We start from the raw sequence: 20,173 nt of genomic DNA, 5'->3' as shown, positions 1-20,173 counted from the left end.
AAAATGTTAAACTGACTTGGGGACTATGATGGTATTGAGCAAGAAGCTGGTTGAGGGCTTTGTGGTGGTAAAGAGGGTCTAGGTGGGAGGGTTAAGGCTATATCTGAATTACTTCCACACCATCTCCCCATAACAAGAAGCAGTTTCAAAGCAATCTTACTGTTTCATGAGCCAGACAGGGACACAGTGAACTCTAGTCCAAATGCAAAAGTATGCACAGTTGTATTCTTAAACATTCAGTCTAAAATGATTATTTCTAGCTACCACATACTGTTTTACAGTAGGATCATCTTGACATACATATCAAATGCTCATCCATGGTTTATCTGTAGTTTGGGTACACCACAACAGTGTACCAAAGGGAAACACTAAGCAAGTAGTTGCTAATGGATGCCTATCCATCATGATTATTTACCCTGGTTAAATTCATTTTGGGTTGAAGCTGGAGGACATGGAAGGGATAAGAGCTATTCAAATAGGGAGGTATTCTACCAGAGGTGCAGGGAGCTCTTCAGTAGGCGTGTGTGTGAGGTAAAAAGGTGACAGCAAGCTGTGTTTGTCTATAAAAACCAATGCATTATTGGGTCTTTTCTTACCTAAAATGCTCTTTATTAAACGGCAAGATATGACCTTAAAAATGGCCTCTAGTTGACAAAACAGTGTACAACAAACTGAACCATCTCTATAGGGGAACCCATGCACTAAGAGATAGCTTGGTTCTTCCACAGGCCCTAACAGAGCATCTAAGGGGGGTGAAGAAAGGCATCCTGCCTCAAACCAAAGGAAGGCTTCAGGGAAACACTGAGATAGCAAGGAGCAGGGAGGAGGAGGAGAAGGTGTCTTTCCCCCAACGTGAACCCGAGCTCAAGCAAATTCACCATAAGGAGGAAGGAGTCCTTCCAAAGCTTCCTGTTCAAGTCTCCCTTCAGCGTGGGCTTACCACTGAGGAAATAAAGCTCCACTGTCAATGTCCAGGTTGTGGCTTCTCATAACAGCAGCAGAGTTTCACTGATCAGCACAGGAGATGAGGACTGGAGTCTGGGCAAGCTCTTTCTTCTGACTCTCAGCCAAGCCTCTCTGGCCTCTGAAACAGGACATTGGACAATGTGTTTTAAATACTTGCATATACAGTGACACTTTGCTCTAATCTACTGCTGTCTTTTCTGTCAGAGCTAGAGTGCAGAGTCAAGTTGAGAAAGGTACATGAAGGCAACTGTAAAACATGGGCTTCAGCATGGACATTTGCATATTTATTATCCTACACCTCTGTCTGCTGCACCCGGCTGCACCACCTCGCGCCTGAATAATGCAGACGATTTGATGCTGTTGTGAACGCGTCTGTGCAGAGAACCTCCCGCTGTGTTGTGCATGCGTGTAAGGCAGACTGCAGGTAAAATCCGAAGAATTGGCTACGGAGTTTAACCGCAGGTCATGTCTGAAAATGGCTAGAGACTTTTGGAAATGATGACAGTCACCCACATTCGCTTCTCGATTGGGTCTCATTAGTCACAACTCAACAACCAGCACTAAATACAAAGTGTTGCTAACACTTACTGGCAGTAACAGTTCCAACTGGTCAGTCCAGGTAAAGAAATGCCTGCTTTTACCAATTTATTACCATTTTTCACCATTGCTGTTTCTTGGTTGCAACTGAGCAACCAACTCCAGAGCAGACAATGTGCTTCCTGTTTGCACTGACATGCACATGACTAGTGTACATTGAAAACTCCTGAAATGCCTTGTTTGCATTTCAGATGTTTTCTGGTTAATGTGTCGCCATGTAACATATAACCTGTAACATGTCCACCTACCGGCGAGTTTGGCTCAAGTTAGTAGGCTACAGCAGAACTGACACAATAGTTACCATGGCTACAGTGGTGTTTATAGCTAAAGTAAGGTCCGAGAGATTTCTGTCACGTAGTTGACCAATCAAAAAAAAGAGCAGACCTGATACTCTGGTCCAACATCCTGCGTGTTGACTACTTTGTAGACTTGACAGTACCCTGGGAGGATGGAGTTGATGAAGCGAATGAGAGGAAAAGGCTGCGGTATGCATGGCATTTGAGGCAGAGCAACGCGGCTGGAAAGCAATAGTTTGCCCTGTGGAGGTTGGCTGCAGGGGTTTTATTGCAACATCCACCAAAAAAATCCATGGACAAGCCCAGCGCCAGACCATAACAGAAACATCACAGACTGCAGACCAATGCAGCCAATGGCTCTGGATCAGGAAGAAAGATCCCAACTGGGCCCCAAGATGCTAGGGACATGCACCCAGGTCTGATCAAGCTGTGGTGGGCCTGCCTGGAAACTAAGCTTTTTGGAATACAGACAGGGACTAATACGGAGGGAGGGTGAAAAGATTTGTATGATTTTTCTTCACATTAAACTGTCTACATACAACACACTGGTCTGTTCCTTGGAGACTAGATATGATGAAGAGTTGAGTTGGCCGTGACAGTCTAATACAAGGCAGAATCAAAATTAGGTCGTAAAAGTTCAAAAAACCTTTGCAAACTATAAGTCATTCATTATAAGTCAGTTATCAGGCACATAAAGGACATTTCATGAAAATCACACTGTGGCATATGTTACTATTTACACATCATTATTGTGTATAACTTGTGCTTTGTCTCCACCTGTGAACGTTTTCCATGGCTGCTACCTCAGCGAGGGCTGCCAAGCTGAAGAAAGCAGGTAGCTCTTGTGGTACGGTGCTCCTCTCCGTCTCCTCTGCTCTGGGATTACTGTAGCACCCTTTTTCATTGCATAAATTCTGTTGGTGTAATGGCTTCTTATCCTGTTCCTGGTTCAGGTCCCTAGTTTTGTCCTCTGTAGCAAAAAAAACACAATGTATTTAATGGAGAAAATGTCAGAATTGTCAGCACTTGTAACCAATACAATTGACTCGAGGAGGGTGGGGTTATTTTTATTTTCAGTGGATTATATGGTCAAGTGCCTTTGGATCATTGGTTCCTGCTTTTTCTTATCTATAATTTTCTATTGTATTACTAAAGTATTTTCTTCATTATACCTTATCTACAAATGTGAAAATCTATCATTCACCTTCCTGCCCACGCAGCCGAGCTGTACACTGTACTCCCATACATAACTTTCTTACTTAAATTTTTTTTTTGAGAAATGAGAAAGTAAAAGGTCAGAGCCCAGTAATGAAGTCCTAACATCAGGGAGTGTTTGTCGTGCCTGGCTGCTGACAGCGATGTCAGCCTGACACCAGCACTGAGTCGCACTGCCCATCACCAGTTTTGCGGCTTGTCATTTTAAAACAAGACACTCAGTTTGTGAATGTTACAACTTGTCACACTGCGGCCCCTGCCTTGCTCTGTATACAGTGATGCAGCTTAAAAAATTGTGCTGTGATGGGATCACTGAATCATAGTATTTTTTAGGGGAGACATCAGTGTCAACCCTCCTAAGAAAAGTAGTTAAATAAAACTAGTTTATTTTATTTTATTTGTTTTAATTAATATCAACTTTTTTTAGGAATTAAAAGTGACTTACAGAATACTTAGCCCCTATACAAAAAGAAAGATATGATCATGATTAAGAATACTATGTCACATATTGACAGATTTCCTTAATCTGTGTGGTTATGGTTGGTTTATTAAAATGTTGTTATTATAATCATATTTTAAACTGTCTACACAAAACGCGTAGATTCTTAATGTTAAACTAATCTGTGGCTTATATTTTGATAATATGGCTCTTTTTGATGGATCAGAAGAACTTCCTCTCTGAAAGTGTAGTCTCCAACTAGTGAGCTATCAGTTGTGCTTTTATGGCTTTTTCCATAAATGTTCCTAAAATTCAGCTAAAAAAATGAAAAAATCTATAGTAAATTTAAAGAAATTAAAACATGTAATGATACAATTTGAGAAATAAGTTTTGTATTATGTACAATGAAAAAGTAGCACTTATAGCTCTTATATAAATAGCACTTTTCTTAAAAATGTGCTTTACAAGCAAGTGATAGCACTGGACAAAAATAATTTGAATAAAACAATGGAACATGCGCAGAGGGAATAGAAAAATAAAACACATACAATTGTATAAATAAATAGGATTAGTAAGTGTAATTAAGAGCCAATGTCAATAATTTGTGGAAGCTTTCACAAAAAGAAAAGTTTTAAAAATGGATTTAAAAGAAGGTGGAGAATTATTCTGTCTAAGTAAAATGGGAAGCAAATTACATAATTTATCGGCTTTAATAGCAAAAGCTTTGTCACCCGTTAATACACGGTGAGACCTGGGAGTAACCAGCACTGCTACATTTGCAGATGTTAGTCAATAATTCTGAAAGGTATTTGAGTGTAAGGCTATTAAGGGGCTTAATAGTGAGCAATAAAATCTTGAAATCAATATGAAATTTAACAGGGAGCTAGAGTAAGGAGGCCAGCGCAGGGGTGACGTGGTCATGCCTTGTCCCAGTGATAAACTGGGCAGCAACAGTTTGTATCAGCTGGAGACACTGGAGGGAGCTCTGGCTGACACCTGAGTAAAGTGCACTGCAATAATCACAGCGAGAAGATATACAGTCAGCTTGGTATTGTTCGTCCGATCAGAAAGATTAGCAGTAACGAAGAAGATGGAATTAGTGAGACTAAACAGGATGACCTCAGACTTGTAATCATTGAATTTAAGGAAATTGTGGAACTTCGAGGATTTAATATCAGATAGGCAGGTTACGAGATTGTTAGACCGCTCAGAGTCAGATCTCTGGGTTTTAATGGCATATGTAAATGAGTCGTCTGCCTAAAAATGATCAAATATATCATGACTTTGAATGACCTGGCCAAGATGCAGCATAGATCACAAAAGGGGACCAAGGACAGAGCCATGAGGGACACCACATCTCAGCTGAGAGTGACTGAGAAAGTTATGTTGGAAAGGTAGGAACGGAGTAAATTTAAAGCAGTACCATTAATTCTTACCCAAGTCTCTCGGTGGTTTAAAATAATGCAATGTAAAAGAAAGAAGATCTAATTCCACACCAACTGATCTATAGATCAATCAATGAATCGTTCATCACTCACCCTCAGCTGGAGACACACTGCCATCAGCTGTGCGCACCAAGTGTGTGATCTTGGTCTTCCTCGCTTTCCTCTTCTGGCTACCAACTAGCATCTCCATACTAGTGGTACCCTGCAAATCTGGGCACATTGTGGCAACGGGGGCACATGATTTGGCTTTTGAAGCTGAATCCGGCATGGTGGAATCACTCTGTAGCACTGCAGTGGAGAAAAGGTCATACAAATATATATGATTTGAACATTGCAAATGTACTCATGAAAATCAATGGCCCAATTTTAGAATCTTCTTAACATGGACTTGAGTTACTAAGGTCTTCAATCACAACAGATGAAAGTTATTGTTAGCATATAGGCATCAGCAGCCAAGTATATATAAATATGCTAATAGTAGAAACGGTACAAATTGAACAATGTAAGTCTAATGCATGAAATACATATAGATGTTTGTTTAAATCTCAGTGAATTTTAGGTAGCTCAGCCATGTTCCACAAAATAATGGCCATATGTTAAAGACTCTATTTCAAGTTGCTCTTAATCTTGACTGTTTTACACAATAAACTAGATATTTGAGTTTGAAGTAATGACATTCTTCTCATTAAAAATATGTCTTTAATTGTAACATTTTGTTGGTCTTGGTCACATTAGTAATGGGTAACTGACACATGAATCTGTTAAAATGTTCACATCCCTGCTATATAATGCACAAACATCGACATTCTAGTTCACCTTTGTCCACTGGTTTCTCCTTTTTCTGTTTTTGCTTCCTAACAATCTTGTGGAATGAAGTCTTTTTCTGAGATGGAGATGGTCCTGATGTAGCAAAAACAAAGAAAAAAAGAGCATGGAAATGCTGTGTTATGAAGTCCAAATGATGTTGTTTTTTAACAGAAAGAATCGGTCCTGTTCACCTAAGGTGTGGAAAATATGATTTTAAAAACAGGTGCAGAGTGGGCCATGGATGAAATGAGATATTAAAGAACAGCCATTGTGTTTATTCACTGGAGAAATCTTTGACTCTGTTCTTACCTTTTCCGACTTTCAAGGCCTCCTCTTGGACAGTGGAGCTGTCGCTCTTCTTCTTCTTTACGACAGTAGTGCCCTTCTTATCAAATGTCATTGGGCTATACTGTGGTAGGCTGTTAAATTTCTTTTCAAACTCCTCCTCCAGTTTCCCTAGGCTGACAAGTGAAGATCAGAGTTCATATCGTTAAGTATATAGTCAATAGACTAACCAAACCTGTTCAATCAAATCATGTTAATAATTAAGTCAAAGTTTTGCGTAGACATTTTAACTTCGCCATCAGGTTACCAATATTTTTTTAATAAGCTGAGCTGAGGGAACTCAATAAAAGGAAACAGATCTATGAGTAAAAAGTCAGTGATGCATCTTTAAAAAGCTAAATGTGTCTGCAGGGACTCAAACTACCAGAGGGCCAGTGACTACACAGAAAAACAGATGCTTATTGGGGGTGTGAGTATAACTGAATGCGTACAAAGATGTAGAAAGATTACTTTTAACCTGGGTGTTCTGATAAAGTTAAATTGATGTGCAAACTGTATACACTGTCGATATTTCAGATATTGTATAATATATTTAATACATAGTGGACAAAAACATGGGGGCAAAAAAAATCTAATATCTATAGAAGTGTATCTTATGCCATACTAGAAAAAGAAAAGAACAAATCAGAAATCACATGTAAAACTTTTAACGTTATAACGTATATTGTCAGTCGGCAATCATCCTCCTGCTAATAATTCTGTCATCCCCTCTCAGCCATCACCGTCCCCTGTATGAGAGAAGGCTGATAATGTAGATAAAGAATAAGAGTTGAAACCGCCTGCTCCTGCTTTTTGTGTTGGAGGAGGTCATAGCAGAGAACCGGGCTGAGGCACACAAATACCGGCCCAGTAATATTCACTTGTATTTTCACACAAATTTGGTGAAAATACGTACATGCATTGTTGAGATACGCACAGACAAAGAGGTTGTGAAAATAATACTCTGCTGTGTGCAGAATAATGAAGCCCGAAAGAGGATGTACAACCATCCTCATAACAATAATTAAATATCTGACTGCATATCGTTAAAACATAAAACATTGAGGCAATGAAAGTTATAACATGAAAAGTTTTCAGTTTTAATGTGAAAGGTTTTTGGTTTTAATGTAAAATGTGTAGTTTTAACGTTAACATAATGTTATATCTTGATTCTTATGTATCGCACTTTTTTCGCGCGGCAGCAATACCCCTCCAGAATTATCAAATACTCTAATATATATATATATATCTCAGTCTGTCATCAATCGCTGCACAGAATCCTTCAACGTACAGTAGTTCTATGAGGAGACCTGACTCACCCCTGTGAAGATTCATCTTTGGGCTTGGACTTTTTCAGCTTCTTGGAATTATTAGGTACCACCTGGGGAACAGTCCAGCTGTCATCGCACCAGTTTGCATCAGGATCAGAACCACGGAAAGCTCCTCTTTTACCTACTCGCGCACACACATAAAACAAGTCAAACAAACAGGAAATATTAACCAGATGCCATACACAGACTGGATTATGCCTCCTTCATTTATTAATTGGTTTGCCCTGGAATTAAAATGGGTACCTCGGTCAATGTTGGCTCTTAGTGAAGTAAGCATTCCCTCAGAAACCAGGGTTTTATACAAGGCTCCTTTACAGCTCCGTTCTGATTTCCTTGAGCCGCGGTGCTCCATGTTGGACTCAAAGGTCACTTCACCCTGCCTCTCCATCCCCTTGTCCTCGTCTTTGAGCTTAGCAGGTGAAAAGTTGCAGGGGGAGTGATGGAGCTCTGTCATGCTGTCCTGAAGGTCTGTGCTTCCAATACTTGCTTCCTCTGCTTCTGTCTTGGGACTCATGTTGGTCATCTCTTCCTGTATCTCCACTTCAGAGGAACTGTACTGTGCACACTGCGCACTGTCTGTATCCATCTCCTCCTCCTTTTCTGAAATAGAGGTCTTGACTTTGGGCTTGCTCTTCTTTTTGGGAAAACCAGAGCTAGCACCACTAGGACCACTCTGAATCTTTTTCTTGGCCTTCTCCTCTGTGTCTTTCCACGCCCCTTTGGCCACGGCTTCAATCGTACTGAAAACACTATCCGCGTCTGATTCTGCATGGTTAGACTTTTTGAAGATCTTCTTTGCTGTGCAAGGGATCTCATTGTTATCATGTGACTTGGTTACCTCTTTTTTCTTGCTCTTCTTTTTGACACATGCATTTTGGCTGCTAAGTTGTTGGGGAATGGCATCAGTGGAGGTAGACGTGACAGAAGATGAAGGTAAGAGGGCTGATGTGTGAGAGGAGGGAGGACAGTCATTCGTGTCTGCTTTCTCTTCCTTGATCTCTGGCTTGACTCTAGTTTGCTGGATAGAGGCAGCAGAGGAGCTGTCCTCTGGCTGAGACACAACTGTGTCCATCTTTCCAGCTTCCGACGCTAAGCACATCTTTCAAAACACAAAACACACACTCAGAGTTAATTGGTCAAATGTACTGTACTCTTTGATACTAACTCTCTATCTTTGCCTGTAATATATATAGTTTGTTTGTAAAACTAATTACAAAATTCTACAAATTGCACTGTATAACATTTCTAAAATTGATCTAATCTTAGAATGGCCAAAATGCTTTTTACTGTTGGTGAAAATTCTGATTGACTGATCTTTTCTAAGCAGATATGTATATATACTCATGTGAATCTGCTGATGGCATTAATAACCATCATGTGACATAGGATCAGATTTATGCCAATGAGCAATTAACTGCACTACACACTTCATTCTGACATTTATAACACTTTCTCTGTATTCAGTGAATAGAGGCACTGCAGCAGTGAACGGACTGAGATAAATAATGTGTAATTTGAACATGATATCATGTATCAATTCTAGTAGAGATCACATTACAATTGTCACAATGTGAAAAGTTTGAGATAAAACAATTTTGAACAGTGAATAGTGGGAAGCTTCTTGTGGAGTCCCAGAATAAAACTGAAGCTTTAACATGCACTGTGTCTGTGTGCAAACTGTCCAATGTCTTACCTCAGCAAGCTGGAATAGAGCTGACTGTTTGCATGGTTTTCCTTCAGGTGCCGCAGACAGAGATGACTGTGAACATACAGTAACATATTGACTTACTACTAGAAATGTCACCTTTTTCATTTTTATAGTAGAAAATACTACATGTAGGGCCTGTACCATGAAACACATTAATCTTTAAAGTTTCCCTCTTTAGGTTCTCTGGCTTCACTGAATCTAATATCAGTGACACTAGATAACGGGTGTTGTGAGGCTGGGTACCAACTGGAACTGTTTACTACTCAGTGTTTACCAATCCAGCTATGAGTGAGCTCATTTGACAGCTACAACAATTATCAGAAATAATCAGAAATGAAATGCAGGGGATACAGAGTGAGAAATCCTTTTTCTGATGAACAAAAGTATTGTCAGACTGTAACTGCTGACAAAGCAGAGAGGAGAAGTACTTAATGCCTGTGTATGCAGAATGCAGCATCTATAGCCAAGGTAGCTAATTAATTGTATTTTGTTTTTCATTAAGTAATTTTATGTTATTTTGAGCTGCAGTGATGGAGTAAGAGTGAAAAGTAATACAAGCTGTGACACTGTCCAGAATTCTGTCCGCATACATAAACCTTTTTGTTAAATGCTCCGTTTTAAAAACAAAGTGGGCACATGGAAATTGTGGGACAGTAAAAGCATTTGACTGATGTGTAAAAATACCTACTGCTCTGTATTACTTGTAACTCTGTGTCAGGCAGGTTTGGATCTGTTTCCCTGAAGTTAATCTGCACTGGAGCAGGTTAGCCAAGTGGCATATGTTATCCAGGTGATCTCACCCAAATTAAAAGCAAGATCAAACTGGAAAACCTGAGTTAAGTCCAAAGAGAGCTGGAGAGAGCCCACCTATTATAACATACCATGTCCAATATCCTAAATCCCAGTTTCAGTTTTTTAGTTGATACTGACTGGCTAGTTGACATCACGCTGTGGTTTCATGGGGTTGGACATTGTCTCTACTCACAGATTCACATGTGTACTACATTCACATGTAGTACACTGTGTTAATATCAAACATGGTGCGCTCACTGAAAATGACAATCGCTGCCTGTTTTACTGCACCTGACCTAAACAATTATATTTGATTGTATTTTGTGAGTGCCTTCTATGCAATGTGACATGGAAATTACATCACCATTAGAACCAATGACATGTCCTCCTTCCTCTGCTGTTATTTAAGTTTAAAAATACATTTGGTCCTTAACCCTCAGGTCCACAGCGAAGATGGCGACCATTGAGGGTGAGAAGTGGCGGCCATTTTAGACAACACGATTGTAAGTGATCCATCTGGGTACTTTAGGTGCACAGCATGTTGCCATTCTGGTCAGTTTTAACACAATTATGTAGGGCTGCAACGATTAATCGAATAACTTGAATAACTTGAAAACTAAAATCCTTGATTCAAATGATTTGCATCAAAGCTTTGTTTAATCTGTAAAATGGACTAATACTACTCAGTGGTCACTGTGCATTCCATGGAACATTGGGCCTCATTCACCAACCATTCTAAACCTTTTTTACAAAGATTCTGACATTCACAAATGTTTTCTTATCTGGGATTTGTTCTTATGCAAGAACAGAATCTACGCACACTGAAGAGCACTCTTATGCACACTTGACAACTGAAATGCTTCTGTAAACTAATTCAGTTATTGAGTTTTTTACTAGTGTATTATAATAAGATTGAAATTACCATAATATTGCATCGTATTATAATTGTTTTGAGGAGGGGAACACACATAATATTTGGTATATACTGAAAAAGATAACACTTTTTAAACATGAATATTTAGTCACAGAAATATTCACACGTCTTTAGGTTTTACCGACTGCTGTTCACATATTAAATGTGTGACATGTTCCATAGTTTTACTGCCACAGCTTTTAGTTCAAATGTTCTATCCAAGTGTGGCCTGTTAACTCTGAAAACTGAGCTTATATCTTATACCACACGGTGTGCACTGCACCCAGGTCTGTGGAGGCAGAGCTCCCTGCGCATCGAGCAGGACCTGAACCCAAATATGATTGAAAACATTTAGTCTGAAACTGGCCCAACATGTTCGGTCCTGATGGATCCTGTCAGGCTCAGGTTGAGTGTCCACAGACTCTCAGCTGAGGGCTCACCTGCAGTGCTGTGTTTCCAATGACGAGCTGCTCCAGCTCAGTTTACTCTGTTCACCTTTCTTTTCTCCCCGCTTCTCTCTTCTGTGTTCAACTATATTTTTTCTCAAATCTCAGATCAAAGGTTTTTTTACTTTAATAATGCTGATTTCTAGCGATACAGCTTTCACTGAACGTGTAACTGCATTCCATTTTGTGGTATTTTATGTTCACTGCTGACACTACAAAATATTACAATTTTTTTTACAGTTTGAGTCTGGTACAGCGCCATCTTTAGATTTTCATTCAATCATTCTTGGCTTCTTAAATGTTCTTTTCAGTTTCTGAGATTTTTGTGTGTGCACCATAGACTGTATGGCATGCACACAGCACTGCAGTTCCATGCTCTTTTATGGGCATTGGCGGGGCATTTACCTATGCCAATTAGGAAAAACTGAATCCTGCTTTCAACTTGGCAATGACTTCAAGACATGGCATTCATCGATATAGGAACACAGATGCAAACAGTTAAATGAGACATCTTTCACGAACTGAAGGTCGTACCTCTGCCGGTGGGGAAATGGCAGTCTTAACCCTGCTTTCAGTAACATCAAGCCCTCTTTTCGGTATTGTTCCAGACAACATCTGTGAATCAAAACAAGGCAAGAAGAAACAAGTCAGTGCTGCTGTAAGCTTTGAATACCACTTCTGTGCTAAGTGGGTTCAGCCAGTCACAGTTCAAATCATCAATGATGTGATGAGATGGTGGATTATGGATTGACACAATATGTGTTAAAAATGATTCTGGGGTAGTTTTTCCCTTACTCTTGCAGAGGATGTAGCCCCTGTGAAGCCCTATGACACAAATTGTGATTTGTGAATATTGAAAAAAATGTACACTTTTGTGCAAATTGTGATGTGTCAAACCTATGTTTTGAAATCACCCAAAACACCAATAGAAAAAGTACTTTTGCAGGATGGCCCTTTTCAAAATAATATATTCTTATAATATGGAAATAATCATAATATAATAATTCACTTATCAAATTGGTGCACAAATGTGTAGTCTGAATGTGCATACTAACAGTGAATAAAGCAAATAAACTTAAGTGGAGTAATAATGATCTTGGCTTCAGAAATATCAGTCGATATATAAACGTGATATGGAAACATGTACAAGCCATGCTTGAGTAAATATACTTATTGAATACATTATGTTGTTTCCTATTGTCGATATACATACAAGAGTTCCTAAAGACATTTTTAACTTTGCACATATTAGAGTTTAGTCAGACCCCATTAGTGACCCACTTTAGCAAGACAACATGAACATCAAGTATGTGGTGTAGCCATGGGTGTAACATGTTCAGAGTATAGGAGGAAGAGAAATATAACCTCAGAACAAACCTCTTCCTGTTCCCCTGGAAAGCAGTTCTCTTCACTGGCTGTGTCGGGTAAACTAGGTTTGGTGCTGGAAGGGGTCTAAAGAGGTAAAGAACACTGGGATTAAGTACAAAAAACTGACATTTTAAAGACACAAATGTTTTCTGTGATACAGATAAAACTAACACACATTGGTGCATTAGATGGATGCACCCCTGGGTGGCTTGCTGCAGTGACTTACCTCCCTGTTCGTGAGGGCATGTTCCCCAGCTAATAGCAGCATGCTAAGGCCTCCCATCTTAGTAGGATCTGACGGTGAAATGACACTAGTCAAAAAAAACAATCCTACATTTTGTAACGTTACATTGAACTCATAAACTGTAACTATACACACCTGCCATGGCAAAGTTTAACTGTGGCATGCTGTCAGTTTTGGGCACTTTTTTGGCAGTGGTGGAGTCCTTGGATGAGTTGGAAGAGAAGGACCAAACCTTTTTGCGAGGATTGCTGACTGGTGGACAGGAGGGACTCTTAACTGGCTTGCTGGTGGTGGGACACCACTTGTAGCCCGGGTTTGCCTTCATGAAAGCCTCCTTGTACTGAAAGAACATCCAGAATGGATTTAGTTTAAAAACAATACGTGCATTTCTCTGTTTTCCTATTCAATACTAATGACTTAACAAGAACAATCATAGTTTAGCAAAAAAAACATGAAGTAACGTTAATAAAAAGTTCAAAAGTCAATTCATGCCCAATCTCGTAGTCAATTCATGTCCAACGACCCTCATCTGTTTACCTGCCTGTTTGCAGTATTTTTTCTCTCAACTCACCTCTGGAAAATGTGCAATAACTTATACATACAAATTCCATCCAATTTGAGTTGTCACTACTTTTGCATCCTTGAATGTTACACTTCACCCCTGAATGTATACTTTTTCTTAGTATTGTATTTGACTTTTTTTATATTAAGCTCTTTCTACCTTACTTTTTATTTTAATGTAAATATTGCACTGCTCAGCTGACCTGTTTCTTCTCTTCCTTTCATTGTACTGTTGACCCAGTGTTAACTTGAACTATAAATTTCAATTGATCGACATCATCAGATCTGTGAAGGTGTAGTTTGATCAGATTTGATAGTGGCCTGAAAAAATTTAACCAATAACCAACTGTCAGTGTCATAATTCTCAATTTAACAGACACTCAACTGTTTCTATTACACAAGGAGCTCAGATACTGAATCATGTTTGTTTTCATCATAATCACTGACATGTGTGCATGACTGTATATTTTTCATCTATAAACTGTGATGCATTGCATTGTGGGATAAGCAGTGTTCACCTTATTGATGCAAAAATGTTCATCCCATTAAATACATTTTTGGCACAATATAGTTCATCACTTCAGATCAACTTCCAATCTTCTATATAAACCATGCAAACCTGAACAGACCAAACATTTTTCTTTATCATAATTACACAAGGAGCATAAAGGAAACATGAATAGGAGGGTTATCATTAAAGCTAGAATGTCTGCTATGATGCAAGACTTAATTTGCACAAGTTTGATATTTATACTGTATCTTAACTGACACTAGTGAGAGAAGTCCTGTTCCATGGCAGTAACTTTAGTAACTAGTAGTTTTTATATTACGTTTTTTTATTAGGAGCATAACTTTTACTACGATGCACCGGTTCCTAAAAAAATAATGTTCACAAAAAACTGACTCTTGTTACTTTGGAGATACCAGAAGGTAAAGTTACAATTAATGTTAGTAACGGAGTTAGAGTCAGAGAGCAGCCTCACCTCCTTGGCCATGTCAGTGTATTTCTGCTTCTCTTTGGGCTCCAGCACAGCCCACCAATCAGCCAGGATCTTGGTGGCCCCGCGGTTGTCCAGGCGAGGGTGTTGCTGTCGCACCAGAGACCGGTGGCGTTTGCAGAAGAGAAGGAATGCGTTCATTGGCCGCCGTGCTCGTTGTTCATTTGAGTCCTCCTCCACATCCTCTGTTGTGCTTCCACACTCCATTTGCGACCCCTGGTCCTGGCCACACAACACTGGCTGCTGATAAGAAATCCATAAATCTTTAGATGCAATGCCGTTCAGTTGGTTGTGATCAAATGACAGATTTGTTATTCCGTTCATGGACCTGTCAAGCCATTTAGCGTACTTGCAATCATTTTCAAATTGGGATCAATAAAGTACATCTATCTATTCACCTTCTCCAGCTCCTCTTCATCATCTTCTTCCTCCTCCTCAGAGAAATCTAGAGTCTTTTTGGAGAGAAGTGGGTGCCACTGAAGGCATTTGCGTTTGGGGCGCTTGCCAGTGACCTCCCCGATAACAGGTGGCTCCTTACCCCTTCCTCCACCTTTCATGGTACTACCGCACCTAAAAAGAACAATGGATTTGACACACCATAAGATCATGTCTCTACAAAAAGATATATGTTGTCTTATGGACGCAGAAAATAAGAGATACTTGCTACCAAAATAATGGTAATGTGCAGGAACTAATCAAGTAATCACCTACATATATATGCACAATTCAATAAGAACCTATTAGTGTCACTGTTATACCAGCAACAATATAGAGTATATAACATCAATTTAAATAGAAATAAAGTTTAACATTTAATGTGACATTATCTTAAAATCAAATTTACTGTAGGAACCCTCTAATATATGGAAAACATTTAAAATATAATAAAATGAACAAAAAAAGCTACTATGATGTGAAAGCAGTAATTTACAGAAACCAATTCTAAACCAACTGAACTCTTCTTAAGGCCTTCTTCACAAAAACATGAACATTAACATGCTGAGACACAGATCTGTAACAAATTCTAAATGAGAATACTCAATGTCCTTATCAGTCCTGCCACAATCATCTACAATATTTTGCAAAATGGGTTGAATTTGTTTAAGTCTTTACTGGCTTCCAGACGGAATAAAGGGATTATGAAAATCAAACGGGGAACTCATCCCTATGTCGCTGAAACAAACTAAGGATTTTTTTTAATGGGCTTGACTGAAAGTTGAAGATCTCTTTAAAACTATGAATTACAGCTTCTATGTTGATTTGCTTTAGTTTAATATTCAGCAGGGGAGCAAGAGAAAAAGCAAAATTATTATCCCCCACTGGCCATCATTTCATTTGCTTTTATTTAATATGCTAATGTTCTGCCTCAGCTGGCTTTACACAGACCTCCTGTTGTGGGACCTTTGAAAAAAGATGGTAAAAGTGTTTTACTACACACTTGTGCTTTCTCAATGTGAAGCACAGGTAGTCACATTCATTTCTGACGCTTAAACTATATCATCATGTGGATGTGTCTGGCACTTTGTTGGAAACTCCCTCTGGAATATTGGTAGAAGAACGTGTGGTCACTCTGAGCCAGTAAGTGCTCCTGCAGTTTGGGTGAATCTCCAAAACACATAAGAAATACCACCCTCTAATATCACAAACCACTGAGGAAGCAAGTGATTAAATCTAAGCTTGGTTCTGTGATGGTGATGAGGTGTGATATCTTTTTTGATAGATCAATGTAATTTATAAAAGTCCAATCAAAACCAAAATTATAATATGTACACGATGAAGGATCAGGGGAACTCAGACTTGCTTTTCTGAAAGTAAGTGCTCCCACAACTAAAACAAACATACTGTAGATTATGTAATTATTTATTGGCATTTATAAAACCATACTAGATTGCACTTTTTAAAAATATTCTCGAGGGAGGAGGGGGTCTACCAGCACAAAATTATGTAATTGCTGTTGACCAATGAGCATGAACCTCTTCTGTGTTACTGGTCACTACAGGAGCTGCACACGGTCATTGGCGGACTCTGTGCTTTCTTAGAGCTGCCCCTGGCAAGTTTTCATTGCAAAAAGATAACAGCAACAAAGTCACAACAGCAGTGGTCAGCCAGCCGCAGACCGGAGGAACTGCTGCAAGCCGTCAATTCACTAATCATGAAAAGTGATTTATAAAAGGTCAAATATTTCAGAGAAAGTTGTTGAATAAAGAATAAGGGAACCTGGAGACCTCATAAATATTATGGAGGCACCAAAGTACATTGATTTTATGTATTGGGAAGTGTGTCTTTGCCCTTTATACTATCAAGTGCCTTGTAATTGACTGTTGCACTGATTATATTTCATTCAGCACAACACTGTTAAAATGTTCATGTTGGTGTCCTCTCTACGTTTGCGTTTCACTAACAAAACCAGAAGAGGACTGTATGAAGCATTTATCACAGCCACGTTGTCTTAGTATCATCTGCAGGGCACTGTCATGTTCTACACTCATACAGATCAGAGAACAGCTGAACATTGATAAAGATGAACTTAGATATTTGTTTATTTAGCTTTGTTGTTTTTCTGTCCCTCAACAGGTTTGCATTTGTCCTGGATGTCTATCAAACATGACACATGAAATGTACCAGTCAGTGAATGAGTGACTGAATGGCTGTTTGTTCCTCTGGACACCATCCAGTTGTCAGTGTATGTATGTATGGAAGTCATGTGTAAACCAGGGATACTTACTGGAGATGAAACTATGGAAATGCTGTATGAGTGATGAAGATGGATCTGCCACTGCCTTTGTCATGCAATGACGATGACCTATAAAACACAAGACACGGTTCTCAGTCATGCGTTACATGGTCACATATCTGCAACTATTCTGCCACAGCTTGAGCCCGGCTGCAGAAATACATGTGTGCTGAGCAACTTTAGCAGAGCATTGGTGGGTGGCATAGCCCAGGAGCTGCCCGGCTGCACAGCATGGTGGGACATTTTGTCGGATGTGATCACTGATCATTCAAATCGTGCAGTCGATCCGCCCTTGTGGCCACAGCACGCAGGCCAGAGACCTGCGACCACTGGATGCATTTCAAACAACACCACAGTGGCGGGCCGGGCAGGCACAGGAGGGTCTCAGATCCGCAGAGGCTGCGTGGTGTTGTCAGGTAAAACTGCTGATGCCTGGTCGGACTGTGTCGGGAGTAAAGTCTTGAGCCGCTGTAGCGACTTCCTCCCGCACATTAACAGAAAAACATTTGTCAACAACAAACCATAAAACACCAGTCTGTCCCCCGAACGTGTTCTTACCCCTAAGCAGACATTTTCATCTCCGTGCACAACGTCGATGCGAGCCCTGACAAGACAGACAAGCCGAATGAGAGTCCATCTTGCTTCGGGTTGGAGGAGAAACCCCAAGTACAGTACAGTGGTGGGGGGATAATTCACTGCTGTCAAACTCTCCGCTGACAATGTCTCCCACTCCGAGGACAATACATCCACACTGATTAATTAAACTGGGGATTTTCTGCCCAGGCACATGCATCCGTGGCCAGTGTTTTGCTGAGCACTCGCTCCATTTCCTCGCAGCGTTACTAGGAATAAAAGTAGCTAGTTAGCTTGCTAGCTCCGCAGCCTGCTAACTGGACGTGTCACGGTTTTAACCTGCGATGGTCGAACACACTGAGAGCTCGTAGAACAGCTGCCGACAGGACGGTGATGGTCGGTGCCGCCGCGGCAGCTGCCGGACGAACGTCGCAGGTTTTAAAGAGTATTTGATGCGGAGAGCAGGAGCAGGAGGAGCAGCAGGAGGAGGAGGAGGGGGTCACACCGCCTCACTGAGAAACATTTATTTTACACGGTGTTTTCAAACAGGAGAGAGGAGCTGCGGGAGCGGAGCGGCGACACCGAGGACCGGCTGCTGTGAAACACTGCTCCTCCGTCAAATGTCGGTGAGAGACGGGAGACTGCGAGGCGACGGCAGCAGGCGGACATCATGTCCACAGCGGCGATAATAATATTTCTGAGTGACTGAGTGAGAGCTGGAGGCTTTTGAATCAAAGCACAAGTTGTCTGTGATGAGCGGCGCCTCGGTGGCTCAACGTACCTCAGGAATCCCGCTCAGGTGCCGGAGGAGGCCTCTCATCATTGGTGCCGTCCACCTTTTAACTTATTGACACATCATAACAGTTCGGCACCGGAGACACAGCCGCGTCAAGTCCGACCGATACGCCGGAAGCACGGACATTCGTCACCACAATAAAAGCGTTTGTACTCAAAGCAACGAGGCTCCAGGTTGTTGACAGAAAGTGGATGCAGCTCCAGACAGTAGATATCTCTCCTCAGCTATGACCCACTGTAGTTTGGCTCCGATGTGATGGTTATTGGTTATTATCTGGACTGAAAACTTCCAGTCATCAGGCCCCCAAGGCTCTGGAATGAATAGCCTGAGCAAATAATGTTGTCTGGTACGTGTCTAAGCTTAAAAACTTTTTTTCTTAAGGCGTATTCCTGAAGTTATTTGGGGTGCCAGGCTATTTTAGTCTTTTATTATTATTATTATCATTATTATTAAGGTACTTTCTTCTGTATTTTAACCATTTGATTTCTTGTTGTGCAGCGCTGTATTTTGTGTGCTCTTCACATAAGGTTGTTATTATTACTATTATTATTATAAATGTATCACAAGGTACAACATAACTTGTGTCAATACATTCCATTTCTTCTCAGTACATTCTCTCCGCAGCCCTCAACTTAAGGTATTTTACAACATGTTGTTTTTGTTACACACATAGATTGTATGATTACATGTCAAACAAATAAACAAAGGCTATTTTTTAAGTGAACCTAGTGTAGTAATTCTTAAGTCAAGTTTAATTTTATGGCACCTTTCAACATTAAAACAATTTGTAGTGCTTTAACAAGGCACATGTAAAAGAAATTAAAAAGAGTAAAATAAAGTATACCAATGTAATCTTCTGGAATAAAAGAATAAGGTACGGATCGTGTGCCAACCAAGGTATAACACTATAATAAAATGAATACACAATATGAAACAGTCGCCACCCATCTCCAGTACAAGTGAACGCTTTTAACGTCACAACGTGGACCGGAAACGGTCCGCGCTGCTGAGCGCGGCTTGACGGCGGTGCAGAAACGCAGCACTTCACGAGATGATGAATGTTAGTGTCAGCGAAGGTGGCACATTGAGCGACCTCGGCCCGCAGAGGGAACACCGCGACGCGCTGCTGCTGGCACAAACACACACTTGTTCAGTCACAGAAAGTCACACAAATCACTTTCGTTTTCCTCGAGGTGGGAGAAAATTTCTGCCCTCGGCTATATCCCTCCCCTCCCCTCCCCCGGTCTGCAAAGTGCTCGGACCCACACTGGCCTGGGCTCGCGGACACCATCCCTCACTGGACTTCATGTCTCTGCTCGGTCCGACTGACAAAGGTCACCGAAAGCCCCAGACAGCCCCGATAAGCAGCGGCTGCAGCTGCCTCCAATCTCCCTCCGCTGAGTGGCCTCTGTTCGGAGCTTCCTGGGTGTTTGTGCGCGTGATGACTGCTCACACTTGTTCCAGACGTGCAGCGGAGGTTGAGCGGGTCTTACCTGAGGGCGGCCGCACAGTCACCGGGCAGCTTTGTGCCGAAGTCTCCTCGCAAACATCCAGCCGTGAATTTACCAACACTTGTGCAGCACACTGTACACACCGAGCATGCCCACCCCGCCATGTAAA

The 20,173-nt window shown here is 40.7% G+C and overlaps 1 protein-coding gene across 7 annotated transcripts; it reads right to left on the bottom strand.

Annotated features, from left to right (window-relative positions):
* Positions 1-592: 592 nt before the first annotated feature.
* Positions 593-20,173, bottom strand: LOC118122135 (HMG box transcription factor BBX). Of its 7 annotated transcripts, none has more exons than XM_035178634.2 (16): positions 20,047-20,173; positions 17,176-17,253; positions 14,849-15,020; positions 14,436-14,693; positions 13,027-13,231; positions 12,874-12,941; positions 12,657-12,731; positions 11,814-11,894; positions 9,114-9,179; positions 7,664-8,519; positions 7,409-7,541; positions 6,075-6,226; positions 5,775-5,858; positions 5,052-5,246; positions 2,637-2,829; positions 593-1,084 (listed from the first exon to the last, which is right to left on the bottom strand). In XM_035178634.2, the coding sequence occupies exons 3-16, from the start codon at positions 15,005-15,007 to the stop codon at positions 1,006-1,008; spliced, it is 2,604 nt and encodes an 867-aa protein (XP_035034525.1). In that variant the 5' UTR covers positions 15,008-15,020; positions 17,176-17,253; positions 20,047-20,173; the 3' UTR covers positions 593-1,005. The 7 variants fall into 7 exon arrangements, with proteins under 7 accessions (XP_035034525.1, XP_035034527.1, XP_035034529.1 ...); XM_035178636.1 differs by lacking the exon at positions 20,047-20,173 and adding an exon at positions 18,539-18,681; XM_035178638.2 differs by lacking the exon at positions 20,047-20,173 and adding an exon at positions 18,539-18,681 and having other exon boundaries at positions 14,436-14,690.

The sequence above is a fragment of the Hippoglossus stenolepis genome, chromosome 15, assembly GCF_022539355.2.
Source record: "Hippoglossus stenolepis isolate QCI-W04-F060 chromosome 15, HSTE1.2, whole genome shotgun sequence".
Classification (NCBI taxonomy): domain Eukaryota; kingdom Metazoa; phylum Chordata; class Actinopteri; order Pleuronectiformes; family Pleuronectidae; genus Hippoglossus; species Hippoglossus stenolepis.
Note: the sequence above shows the minus strand (reverse complement) of the source record. Positions and strands in the feature narration are given on the sequence as shown.

Coding starts and splice junctions, on each gene's coding strand:
- LOC118122135 (XM_035178634.2), bottom strand. CDS start 15,007: ATGAAAGGTGGAGGAAGGGGTAAGGAGCCACCTGTTATCGGGGAGGTC. Junction 12,942..13,026: donor GTTAAACTTTGCCATGGCAG/GTGTGTATAGTT, acceptor TTTCACCGTCAG/ATCCTACTAAGATGGGAGGC. Junction 7,542..7,663: donor AAGAGCCAACATTGACCGAG/GTACCCATTTTA, acceptor GTGCGCGAGTAG/GTAAAAGAGGAGCTTTCCGT.